Source organism: Daldinia decipiens, assembly GCF_022478715.1.
Source record: "Daldinia decipiens strain CBS 113046 unplaced genomic scaffold F4813scaffold_19, whole genome shotgun sequence".
NCBI lineage: Eukaryota > Fungi > Ascomycota > Sordariomycetes > Xylariales > Hypoxylaceae > Daldinia > Daldinia decipiens.
The window spans coordinates 266,138-277,962 of record NW_026054562.1 but is presented as its reverse complement, the minus strand read 5'-3'; the positions used below and the strand labels follow the sequence as shown (position 1 = coordinate 277,962).

Genomic DNA, 11,825 nt, shown 5'->3' with positions numbered 1-11,825 from the left:
AGTAGATCTGGGAAGCTATGATGTTTTTTACATAAAGTCCTTCCTGAATCTTCTATTATTATATTAAATGTATAGGTAGTTATAACTAGATTATCAACTAGGAGAACTAAGTTGCAATTTCTCGCGTTTCAAAAAGAGTGATAGAACGAGACCTAGTCCCGCTCCAGCAATATTCATGTAAAATACTGTAGCGACATTATTAGCAATAGCCTTTAGAACACGGAGTCGAAGTTCTGGGCTGAGATCCTGGACTAGAGACGTCTTGGCGCCATCAATAGTTGCCTGAATGACTGAACGTGACACGTCCGGAAGGATTATAGCGATATCTGAAGTGGCGCCATTGAGAAACACGGTCGTAGCAATGCCAAGAGAGAGTGCGAGTCCAGCCATTTGAGAGCAACTCATAAAGCCTGTGGCATCAGGAAGTGAATCCGGATCAGTACGGCGAATCTTGATCTGGGCTACAGTATAGCCGAGTTGCATGATTGGTCCGCAGCCTGCGCCTTGAATAACAGTATATCCACAAATAGCTCCTCGGGAGACAGCATGACCGATAGTTGTCAACAAGCCGTTGCCGATGAGCATAAGTGTGGCACCGCCAGCAAACCAGGGCATATATACTGGATATCTATTGAAAAGAGGGCCAGCGGCGCCGCCGAAAACGACAGTGGAGGCGACGAACGGAATTGTATAAGCTGCCGAGCCTAAGGCCGTATCGCCATAGACAAACTGGAATAGAAGGGGCAGTGAATAGATCGTCACCACAACGTTTGCGATTGAGAGTGAGCCCCAACAGAAGAAAATAACCATCTCCCAATCGCCGAAAAATTGGACCGGAAAGATGCGGTCAATGGTCAACAGGTTCCAACGCTGCTGAATGCCAAAGGTCAACCAGATAACTGCTGTTGCTACATATAAGCCAATCATTTGGCCGCTTGTCCAACTATACAAGGCTCCGCCGAAACTCAGTACCATGATAATAGTAAGGGTGCCTCCAAGGAATAGGATCGCCCCGGTGTAATCTATGCGCTTAACTCGGGCCCATAGGGATTCTGTCGTACGAGAAGGAGATGGCGGGATGAGGAAAACGCATGCCGGTGCAGCAACCGCGGCGATGCAGATGTTGATATAAAAGGCCCATCGCCAAGTAGCCGACGAGTCGGCAAATGCACCGCTAATAACAGGGCCGAGAATAGTCCCAAGGCACCAGCACATACCGACATAGTTCAAGTATGTCGCCCTTTCGGCCTCCATAGTCATATCCGAGATAATGTTTATAGTGCCGACGTAAATTCCGGATCCGCCGCTGCCGGCAATGGCTCGGCCGGCAATGACGGCCTCGATCGACCGTGCGGAGCCGATGACTGCGGAGCCGATCTCAAATACGAGAACCGCAGCCAGGTACAGAAGCTTGTTATTGAAAAGCTTATAGAGCTTACCCCTGTGCCAGGTTAGAAGCTACGAATCAAAGGGACTCTGCAATTAAGACGTATTCGGAGACGGACCACAGAGGATTCATGCCCACCTCTCCCATGGGATATGAGACGGAAAGCCACGGAAGCATGTCGAACCGGTTTCCAAAGGTTTCAATCATGCTAGGCCGTACGTTTGCCGTAACGGTGTTGTCGAGCGCGTAAAGGAAAGTCGAAGATAAGACTGCTAGAACAACGAGAACCCATCTAAAGCCCCTGACGCCCCGCTCAACTCCAGATTCGTCATTGCTGGTGGTTTCGGGGCTCGGCTGTTGAAGAATCCCCTTCTCACCGCCATAGCTTCTCTGGGCTCCTATATCCGTGCGAAGTTCTAGTGATGTTCTGACTGTTGATGTTGGAGCCATGACGCTGTGGGCTTTCGTTACTTTGCAGTGGAATTATTGCGGAATCCTTGGGTTGTATGAATTAGGTTGGAGAAGACGTTGGAGAAGATATTATCTTGAGTAGATACTTACCAGGTATTCAGTATGCGTAAGTAAAAAACGCGTGGCATGCTGAAAAAGAAAAGTGAGGTTTGTAGATAATGGGAGCGGCTTGAGGATTTTCTACACAACGTGTTGGCTCGAAACAAGGGAGACAATGAAGTTATTCGGCTTCGATCAGGTGACTTCTCACTCCGGCAACCAGATACCAGCTGTGCAAGGGTTGATTCAATCACGTAGACTGTTCGAGAATTGGTATGTTAGAAGGGGTCTGTTCGTAGTGTGTTTACAGTTAATTTACCTAGGGCCCAGTTAAGTTCCTGTCTCGCGGCTAGGGTAACTTCATTAAAATAGGAGTTAAGCTCGAAGGAAAGATAAAATAAGAGTACAAGAGATATATCGGAGCTGTGCTATTCTTGTAGTAGTTATTACGGTATACAACACAAGCAACACGATAGCTGGATTGTATGGAATATAAAATTAATATGCAGAAATCTAAGGCAAATACTGCGGTTTGAGCTCTCGCCTGAGCGGGATAGTCTGGAGAGCCGGTAACTGCGGGCAGCGACTCGGTAAGCAAGGGATAATACTAAAAACGACGACTGCACCAACAAAGACGCAACAAAGAATATTGCAAAGTAACCATAGCGTAATTAATTTTATCCAATTGGATCATACAATCTATTTATATCCAACTTGTTATATCCAACATGCCCTCGTGCAGAGGCCTCTAGGAGCGTGTAGCCAACATGTTAACACAGCCTTTGGGTAAACCCCTCCCCTTCAAATCGGATAACAACTTCACATCTCCAAAGCGTCAGAACCCTAACATTTGCCTAGTTTATAGTTAACTAGGTAAGCTATAGAATTACAATATTCTTTGACATCATGGGGTTGTACACGAAACTCCCAGGCGCGGTGGACGAAGTCGATGTCATCATTGCCGGAGGTACGAATAATTTATCAAAAGGCCTAGGCTTATAAAGTATACTAACAAATGCATCACAAATAGGCGGAACCGCTGGCTGCGTCGTTGCTTCTAGGCTTGCGGATGCACACCCTGCATTATCTATCTTGTTGATTGAAGGCGGTTCAAACAATGAGATGCCTACTATTGAATATCCTGCATTTTTCATGTCACACCTCGCACCCGATAGCAAGACAAACCTTTTCTATATGGCAAAGCAGTCTTCGGAGGTGGCAGACAGAGCTCTCATCATGCCGGCTGGTGGTGTGCTTGGAGGAGGCTCGTCTACCAACATGATGATGTACAGTCGAGCTCAGCGATCTGACTGGGACTCGTGGAAAGCACCAGGATGGTCAGCGGATGATATGCTACCATTCTTGAAAAAGGTGATTATTCTTATTGAATAATGCTGATAAGTCTTACTCATACTAATTTCACAGCTCGAAACATACCATGGCAAAGATGAGAAGGGCGTCCACGGCAATGACGGCCCAATTCACATATCTCGTGGCACATATAATTTGTCCAAGATTGCAGATGAGTGCATCGCAGCGGCAAGTAAACTAGGCTGGCCTGAGGTCGAGGATTTGTCAGACCTCGACTCTGTCAATGCCTTGTGGAGAGCCAAGCGTTTTATCTCGCCTGACGGCAAACGCCAGGATGCAGCATCATGCTATCTCCACCCCCGTATTCGCGACGGGAAACATCCAAATCTGCATGTACTTGTTGAATCGCAGGTTATACGTATCCTGCTAGACGAGAAGAAGGCCGTAGGAGTCGAGTTTAGGCCTAACCCACTCTTTCACCCTGACGATACTAATCAAGTCTCTCGCAGTGTCAAGGCAAGGAAATTAGTAATTGCATCTTGTGGAGCATGTGGCACACCGTCTCTCTTAGAGAGATCGGGTATCGGCGAGAAAAATGTCCTAGAACGTGCTGGTGTTCCGGTTGTAGTCGACCTTCCTGGTGTTGGGAATGGATACGAAGATCACCACTTACTTGGCTATCCATACCTAAATACCCTAGCCCCCACAGACACGCTCGATGGGCTCGTGCTCGGCCGTATGGGAAGCTACGAGGATTTAGTGAAGAATAACGAGAAAATGCTAGGATGGAATGGCCAGGAAGTTCAAGCCAAGGTGCGGCCAACAGATGCCGAAGTCGCTGCTCTTGGACCAGAGTTCCAGAAGGCATGGGACAAAGAGTTCAAAGAATATCCTGATAAACCCTTGGGAATCATCAACGTAATCGCCGGGTGAGGCCTTTCCAAGAGAACATTTGAATAATATGTGAAGTCGTTCTGACCAGAGAATAGTTTCCCGGGAGATCTCCGTCTCGCTACCGGCGACCCTTGTCTCGCCGTAACGGCCTTTACTGTCTATCCGTTTTCGCGCGGACATATCCACATCACAGGCCCCAACGTGGGCGACCCTGTTGATTTTGAGACGGGATTTTTCGCGGATGAGGGCCAGCTTGACATCAAGAAGCACATGTGGCTATACAAGAAGCAGCGTGAGGTAATCCGGCGCATGACTTCGTACCGGGGCGAGATGGCCCAGTGTCATCCGCCCTTCGCGGCTAACTCGAGTGCTGCGAGCGTTAAGCTGAGCGAAGGCCCACTTCCCGCCGACGTGCCTGATATCGAATATTCAGCCGAGGACGAGGTAGTGCTGGAGAAGTGGCTACGTGAGAACGTGAGCACCACTTGGCACTCGCTCGGGACGTGCAAGATGCTCCCACAAGCTGAAAGGGGCGTAGTTGACTCTACCCTAAGCGTTTATGGGGTCCAGGGCCTTAAGATTGCAGATCTTAGTATTGCACCTCGTAATGTGGCAGCGAACACCAACGATACTGCTTTGGCTGTTGGAGAAAGAGCAGCTGATATATTTATTAAGGAGCTGGCTCTGAACTCTGCCTAGTTTCGAAACTTCTCAGCCAGGGCCTTAGCTATTAGATGCCAACAGTTGCGAAGGAAAACATGTACTCTCTTTAACAATATGTTAGCGAGGATCTTGCAGGCCATGAAATATCAGGGGTAGGGTGTCGTATATGCAGATGATGAGCCGAGTCTATCTGATAAAATACATCTTCCTTCGTACACTAAAATTCCCTTCGTAGGCCCTTTACTTCGTTTTACTCTACCGCAAGTTAGCCTCAATTAAATCTATGCTGGCCTAGCTATTCCAAGCTCGAGTATTACAGAAAATAACATACCTCGTGAGAGTTCCAACTAGTAAATTGTCTCTGGACGACGAAAAGCAGTGTACCTTCGACGATAACATAAATAACGACAACAGCCAGTAACGACTTCCCGTATGGGTGGATCCATCCAACATTCCCGTTTAAGGCACTGGTGCTAAATAGGGAGAAGTCCCAGGCCCCGTGGATGAGGGCGGGAAGATCTATAATATGTGCTAGACTTGAGCTCTTCCCGCGGAAGTCCCGGCCGGCGGTGCCTAGACCGATGAGTAGGCCGCTTATCAGATGCATGGGCGAACCGATAAGTACGCGTTCAACAATAGCCAGCGCAAGATGCGCAACGCCCTTATTCTCCTGCACGGCAGCATAGATGAACCCGATGTCCTCGAAGGTACTGAAACCTAGAGCGGCTGCGGCGGCCAACGTAATATAGTTATGCTCGTGCGCAATGCGCCCCCGACGTCGAGCATATGCTAGTCCGGAATACTCGCACCAAGGTACGCGAACAAGAACATGAAAGTCCAATACTGCCAACTACCGGCTATCCGTCTTCTCATAGCTGATGTCTCGGCATCTAGGCCAGAGACTTCACCTTCACCCCTTGCGAATTCAGCAAGAAAGGTACGCGCCGAGGACGGGAACAGCGCATAGTTGGATAGGTAGAATAAGAGGGATTGGACAACAATGACAGCGAAAACGCCAACGGTACCGACAAGCACATACGTCCAAACGAAGGTCTCGATATCCGTCCTCTAGTCTACGGGACGCGCGCGGTCATACCGTAACATAAAGAACTTCGTGGTTAGGACGAACAAGGAAAGCAGCGCCGTCGGGGGCGATGCGATACCGAGAGCGACAAAGATGGCCGGTAGGATGACCCAGATTAGGATTCTTGTGGGGCGAGAAGACTGATGTTTACTCGGCACCTCGACGGCTTTGTGCTTTGCCTCCATCGTCAATGACACACTGTAGGTGGGGATCCCTAAGAAATGCCGCGATGGCGAGATCGCATCCCGGGTGGAGGTTTTCAGGGGGTTTCTAATCGCTGCTGCTATCCGTGAATATGGGCGGTTGGTTGAGAAACTGAACTGATGAGAATTCATCAATATCAAACCTAACCGCCGGGATTGAGCTGGTATTCATTCCCACAATGAGAAGACATGTTGTTGTTGCGAAGCATTGTCATTTAAAGACCGATGATGATATTCTAACATGCCAAGCGAATCAAATTGTGACTGTGACTCGACGGACTGGTCATAGCAGCTCGCTCGCTAAGAACCGTGCGTGTATATACGCCGTATTCAAATACGTGATTCATTTATCTCTTCACTGCCTATGTAATGAGACATCGTGATCTTCGAAATGAAAAGATTCGATGGAAGAAGCCATAGAATAATCGTTTAGAATTATTGGGTCTTCTCATAAAAGTTATTAATAGGTACCTATCTGTATAAAAAAGTCTGTACGAAGTAACTAGCTATTTGGAAACTAGAAATGACGTTGCTTGCCTTGTGGAAAGGGATGTGAAGTTGTTGATGTGAAGTAAAAAAAAAAAAAATCAACATTCAATTAAAGATGAAGGGCAAAAATGAAATGCGGTGACATTTGTTAAAAGCGACGCCTGCAGGATTCGAACCTGCGCTCCCGAAGGAAATGCCTTCCGTTATATTAAAGATATAGCAGGGCATCGCGTTAACCACTCCGCCAAAGCGCCTCGCTATTTTGTTCGGTGAGCATTTAGGCCAACAAACACTATTATTATTGTTAGTTTAGTGCCCGCAATTCGAAAAGTGGAGATATTCGAAATAGACCTTATATGTGTTATTACGATAGATACGGATAGTCGAATATGGTTACAGTTGCTGATCTTTACATGTGAATATGGATACAAATCCAAAGGTACCTGTTGTTGGCTGTGTGAACATTAATTTGAATAAGACTGCCTTATAAGTTGGGAACCCCTCCATAAACCAAAAATCGATTCATGAGGTTTAGCACGCGGTACACTCGTATGAACGATCATGGACAATATTCATTTCATCAATGATCGCGTATCCAGCGAGGTGGATGTGCGACTCGTCGTCATTCCACTCGCTATTATTCTGTGGATTGGTTATGCTGCTATATTTCGAACGGAGGCCATCGGCAAAGCGGAAGCACCAGTGCAGCTCAAAGATCCTATCCCTTTTATATTCAACACTTTCCAAAACTTGACCAATATGGGGGCGTTTCTAGAGAGGGCTATGTGAGATTCTTCGTTCCAAGCCGCTTCAATTTGCCATTTCGAACTAACTGTGTTATAGACCCCTATTACGGGAGAGGAAAGTTATTAGGTTCAACCTGGCACTGAGACCTGTCTATTGGATAACAGGCCCCAATCTTGTCCAGAAGCTATTTGTCACAAATTCGTCGTTGAATTCAAATATAGTCCCTCTTATTCTTATAGATAAGTTATGGGGAGTTCCTAAAGAGGAATCTAAGAGATTTGCAAACGACAAAACCGGTCGTTTGACGTCTCCCATACCGGGCACGATGACCAGTCCAGATCAAAAGCGTTTATGGCATACGGAACATCAGATCTACGACAAATATCTCACCCAGCCTCCTTACAGCAACCAATTAGGCCAGCATTTCTTTGATGTGCTAGTGAAGAAGCTTGACGAATTCCCTACCACCGAATGGACCACTATCAACCTTTTTAACTTTATGAGATATGCTATACCCGAGTGTGCCGTTATCACCATGTTTGGACCTCGAATGCTTGAACTCAACCCAGACCTTGTTGATGCTCTCTGGGGCTTAGATGCCAACCTTGGGAAGCTAGTCTGGGGTTTACCTAGCTTTATTACCCCTCGGCCGTATAAGATACGAGATAAACTGCGTGCAATGATGGCGAAGTACCTTGACGCCGCATGGGCTAACTTTGACTGGAATGGGCCTGATGCAGATTCAGACTGGGACGTTCACTTCGGTGCACGAGTTTCTCGGGAGATAGCAGTATGGATGAAAGAAAATGACCTCTCGATAGAAACTGCATCCGGTCACACTATGGCGAGATTGTTTGGGTTAGTCCACACCCTACACCGGGGTAACGATATGTGGATCGTGCTAATAATGTACAGGATCAATGGAAATAGTGTCCCGTCGGTGACGTGGGCCATAATGGAATCTCTGCAGAGGCCTGGCCTTCTACAAGACGTACGAGACGAAGCTCAAAAAGCAATTACAGTCGACGCAAGCACCGGAGAACGCCACATAAATACGCAAAAACTTCTAGCATCGCCCCTATTGCAGGCCATCTTCCAAGAAACATTACGCATGCACACATCATTTATGCTGACCCGAGAGGCTCGCGAAACTATTTATATTGGCGGCTATCGTATAGGAAAGGAGTCGCTAATACAGGCTCCTACGGACGTAGCTCACTATGAAGAGGCTGTCTGGGCCATTGATGGGCACCCGGCGTCTGAGTTCTGGCCGGGGAGGCATATTCGGCTGGTAGAAGGAAAAGACGAATCCGGAAATCCTATCACTCAACCAGAATTTTTCGCAAAGGCTCGTCCTAGTTCATTCTTTCCATTCGGTAAGTTCCCTTGCAGCCAAATTAGAAACGCTATTAGCTGACAGTTACATCAACAGGAGGAGGCAATGTAGTCTGTCCTGGGCGGCACTTTGCAAGGCAACAAATCATCATGGGCCTGGCTATCATAGTGTCTAAATTCGATATAGAATTCATCGAGTGGACAACCTTAGACGGCAAGAAGTCCGACCGGCCACCCAGAAACAGTAAAGACTTCGCCGGCACGGTATCAACTCCTCCGGACCGGGATATGAAGATTCGGTGGAGGAGGCGTTGGTAGGATGGATGATTAAGCTTTTCGAACAATCTTGGATTTGAATACATACTCGCAAGCCTCGCTATATCACTCGTCTTTGTTCTAGCCCACTATTCAGTAGACGAATGAATTGCCAATACCTCGTTATCCGTACATCTATCTGATGGAGCCGGTCTACATCCATCCAATCATGAGATCACGAGCTGCGCTCAATCCGACGAGACGATTAATTTGTGTAACTAAACAAGTAATATCATGCGAGTTGTATACAAGATTCTATCCTCCCTTCCCACGCTTCTGATGCATCGAGTTACATCACATAGTGGCAATGAAGCGGGCTGGTGGCCTGGAATGTCGAAAGCTCCCGGGTGAAGGCCAGAAAGAGGCGCATTTGCAGGAGCTTGTAGGATGTAGTGGTGCTTATTAGTTGGGTAGCATTCGGTACAATATCCAGGCTTTCAAAACTGAACTAGTCATCCTTTAAATAGAAGAGGCCTTAAAGTGGCGGGTCGTTAAGCTCGCCACCTGAACCGTAATGGAACGGTTTTATTGACGTTTTTTATTCCTGTTCATTCTATTGGACAGCTCGTTGTAATGGTGGGTAGGTATGATGAATTCAGCGTCAGCATGGCTCCAGATGCAGTGCTACCTTTTCCCGGCCTAGAGGCGTCTTGGAGGGGCCGTCTTTTCGTCTGATGTAGGATCTCACATGTTTGGGCTCGTCGCTTTCCCATCTCTGGGGTAGATTCAATAGTGTTAAGCAGACCCAAGGTATTCCTCATACAGTAAGTTGTCTCATATCAAGATATAGGCGTTTTAATCGAAGGGGTTATGCATCGCCGTTGTGTTAGGGATTCCTGATCACTACGACGCATTATATGTTAGAGGCATTTCGCGACATCCTTCCGTAGGAAAGGTATGATCCTATAAGGCAAGTCTGGTGCGCCTATGAGATCACTGAGGTGCTTGGTTTTCTCCCCCAAATCGTACCCCCCAAGTTTCATCCAGAGTTGGTTTCGATTGCCTCTACTCTAATTTGACTGCTGTGTCACGATTCATCCCATCATCGCAAGATATGGCTGCACTTGTGCCTCTAGACGAACTGATCCCCTTTCCCACCGAGGTTAACGACACCCATAAGGTGTACAGAATCGCAGCCGCTTGCATAGCCCTCTGCATTGTTACTACGGGATTCGTGGTAGCGCGATTTACACTCCGAGCTCGATCCAAGAATTTGGGAGCGGATGATTATGCCATCATACCAGCAACTGTAAGTTGAAGACACCCCATTACACACGATCGCTTCTCATTTTCAGTTAGATCTTGTACATCGGCTGGTCGAGTTTAGCAGCCTACGTCAACCTCAATGCGGGAGTCGATAAACCTCTATGGGAAATCACCATAGAGGAATATTCCCTATGGTACAAAGGAATCGTAGCGACGGCATGGCTGTACCCCATAATGTCAGGCACCATCCGAGTTTCTATCACCCTATTCTACCTACGTATCTTTGGACACGGTAACAATGTCACGATCAGGCGGATTCTTTATGCATTTTTGGCCTTGCAGGGTGTCTACGTCGTGGTCTTCTCCATTACACCCATATTCGCTTGCCAACCGCTATACTGGGCATGGGACCCTCTACAGCATCCTTTTCACTGCAACGATTTATACTATACGTACTCGACGATCGGCCTCTACAGCGTTAGCTTAGCGTACGATGTTGTCTTGCTCGTATTCCCAATATTCCCAGTTTTGAAGCTCAATATGGGTTGGCGAAGACGTCTTGGTATCCTGGTTATCTTCATGTTGGGTGCGGCGTGAGTAATTCCCCTCCGGAGTATTCGAGTATAAACTTATATAAAATACAGGGCTAGTATTGCTGCAGCATTGAAGTTAGCGCTGTTTGTGGATGGCATTCGAAGATTTGTGGTTACGGATCCCGTCTGTCAGTATCACCAAGACTTTTTTTTTTCATCTTTATCCTATCTAACAAAAGCTCTTAGTTTTCCAATACCTCGCCTCGCGCTATATTGCCGGGTCGTTCGCTGGTTATGGCGAGACATTCTGGATCCCATCTCAAGTTGAACCTACTGTCGCCCTCATTGGAGCATCGCTACCAGCACTCGGCCATTCCATGAAGTTAGTTGCAGGACATGTCACAAAAGTATGGTCTAGTTTAATCTCGACTTCCAAGGCTACGACGTATGACTCCCAATCAAACCCACCGACATTTGGCAGCAAGCAGACAGCTAGTAAAGGAGGGTTTCGACCCCTGAGCGAATCACAGATCGAGCTACGGGATACAGGAAGGTCAAAAGCCGATAGTCGCGCGCAATCTACTGATAATAGGAGTTATTATTGAATTCTACGAATGTGGGCGTCACGTCATATGGTCCCGGAAGTCACTGTATTAGGTATATCAAGCGCTCGTCAACCGACCCTCTGTATTATAACGCGGCATTTCCCGCCGATAGAGATGATGCAACTGGAAGTTGTACATATGAAACCAAAAGTTATGAAAAAAGAAATGTAACTATACAATTTTACGAAGTTATCTACGAGAAATGCCCATCATTAAACGTATCTGTTCAATTAATAATAGTACAAAATGTAAATCTTCGTTAAATAATTCCGAGACCGTATTGATTATCAAGGCCGGTTTTAAGACTATCTTAGGTACCTACTCATACAATTACGATGAGCAAGAAATTGAAAACAAATTGCTGTGCTGACAGCCAAGGACAAAGGGACATATTGTACCTAGGTACTGCCTAGAGATATATCGAACTGCGCACCAATCAACTTGGAGGGTACAGTGCGAACTTGATAGTTACCATGTTATAATGTTACATTGAGATTGGGTATATCTACAAGATGGGTAGATCCTCCAACTTACGTGCATATG

At 46.9% G+C, this 11,825-nt stretch overlaps 5 protein-coding genes and 1 non-coding gene across 6 annotated transcripts; 3 read left to right on the top strand and 3 right to left on the bottom strand.

Annotated features, from left to right (window-relative positions):
- Positions 1-43: 43 nt before the first annotated feature.
- Positions 44-2,071, bottom strand: F4813DRAFT_90465 (putative efflux pump antibiotic resistance protein). The gene is made up of 4 exons (XM_049249023.1): positions 2,043-2,071; positions 1,949-1,987; positions 1,506-1,883; positions 44-1,441 (listed from the first exon to the last, which is right to left on the bottom strand). Exons 3-4 carry the CDS (start codon positions 1,835-1,837, stop codon positions 94-96), a joined length of 1,680 nt encoding a protein of 559 aa, XP_049099038.1. The 5' UTR covers positions 1,838-1,883; positions 1,949-1,987; positions 2,043-2,071; the 3' UTR covers positions 44-93.
- Positions 2,072-2,528: 457 nt separating this feature from the next.
- F4813DRAFT_90373 (putative alcohol oxidase) lies at positions 2,529-4,940 on the top strand. The gene is made up of 4 exons (XM_049249022.1): positions 2,529-2,864; positions 2,928-3,268; positions 3,323-4,137; positions 4,198-4,940. The coding sequence occupies exons 1-4, from the start codon at positions 2,804-2,806 to the stop codon at positions 4,799-4,801; spliced, it is 1,821 nt and encodes a 606-aa protein (XP_049099037.1). The 5' UTR covers positions 2,529-2,803; the 3' UTR covers positions 4,802-4,940.
- Positions 4,941-5,005: 65 nt separating this feature from the next.
- F4813DRAFT_390043 (uncharacterized protein) lies at positions 5,006-6,034 on the bottom strand (the record flags this gene model as incomplete). Its single annotated transcript, XM_049246948.1, has 4 exons — positions 5,006-5,020; positions 5,097-5,491; positions 5,575-5,831; positions 5,895-6,034. The coding sequence occupies 4 exons, from the start codon at positions 6,032-6,034 to the stop codon at positions 5,006-5,008; spliced, it is 807 nt and encodes a 268-aa protein (XP_049099036.1).
- A 662-nt stretch (positions 6,035-6,696) lies between these two features.
- Positions 6,697-6,795, bottom strand: F4813DRAFT_t83. Its single transcript has one exon. It is a non-coding gene; the product is annotated as a tRNA-Ser (tRNA).
- A 223-nt stretch (positions 6,796-7,018) lies between these two features.
- Positions 7,019-9,214, top strand: F4813DRAFT_90273 (putative cytochrome P450). The gene is made up of 4 exons (XM_049249021.1): positions 7,019-7,326; positions 7,385-8,146; positions 8,204-8,664; positions 8,721-9,214. Exons 1-4 carry the CDS (start codon positions 7,103-7,105, stop codon positions 8,939-8,941), a joined length of 1,668 nt encoding a protein of 555 aa, XP_049099035.1. The 5' UTR covers positions 7,019-7,102; the 3' UTR covers positions 8,942-9,214.
- Positions 9,215-9,992: 778 nt separating this feature from the next.
- Positions 9,993-11,535, top strand: F4813DRAFT_396610 (uncharacterized protein; the record flags this gene model as incomplete). The annotated part of the gene is made up of 4 exons (XM_049247844.1): positions 9,993-10,187; positions 10,238-10,737; positions 10,789-10,865; positions 10,924-11,535. The coding sequence occupies 4 exons, from the start codon at positions 9,993-9,995 to the stop codon at positions 11,280-11,282; spliced, it is 1,131 nt and encodes a 376-aa protein (XP_049099034.1). The 3' UTR covers positions 11,283-11,535.
- Between the last annotated feature and the right edge of the window lie 290 nt (positions 11,536-11,825).

Coding starts and splice junctions, on each gene's coding strand:
- F4813DRAFT_90465 (XM_049249023.1), bottom strand. CDS start 1,837: ATGGCTCCAACATCAACAGTCAGAACATCACTAGAACTTCGCACGGAT. Junction 1,442..1,505: donor GTGGGCATGAATCCTCTGTG/GTCCGTCTCCGA, acceptor AACCTGGCACAG/GGGTAAGCTCTATAAGCTTT.
- F4813DRAFT_90373 (XM_049249022.1), top strand. CDS start 2,804: ATGGGGTTGTACACGAAACTCCCAGGCGCGGTGGACGAAGTCGATGTC. Junction 2,865..2,927: donor CGATGTCATCATTGCCGGAG/GTACGAATAATT, acceptor CATCACAAATAG/GCGGAACCGCTGGCTGCGTC. Junction 4,138..4,197: donor ATCATCAACGTAATCGCCGG/GTGAGGCCTTTC, acceptor ACCAGAGAATAG/TTTCCCGGGAGATCTCCGTC.
- F4813DRAFT_90273 (XM_049249021.1), top strand. CDS start 7,103: ATGGACAATATTCATTTCATCAATGATCGCGTATCCAGCGAGGTGGAT. Junction 8,147..8,203: donor ACTATGGCGAGATTGTTTGG/GTTAGTCCACAC, acceptor AATAATGTACAG/GATCAATGGAAATAGTGTCC. Junction 8,665..8,720: donor TAGTTCATTCTTTCCATTCG/GTAAGTTCCCTT, acceptor TTACATCAACAG/GAGGAGGCAATGTAGTCTGT.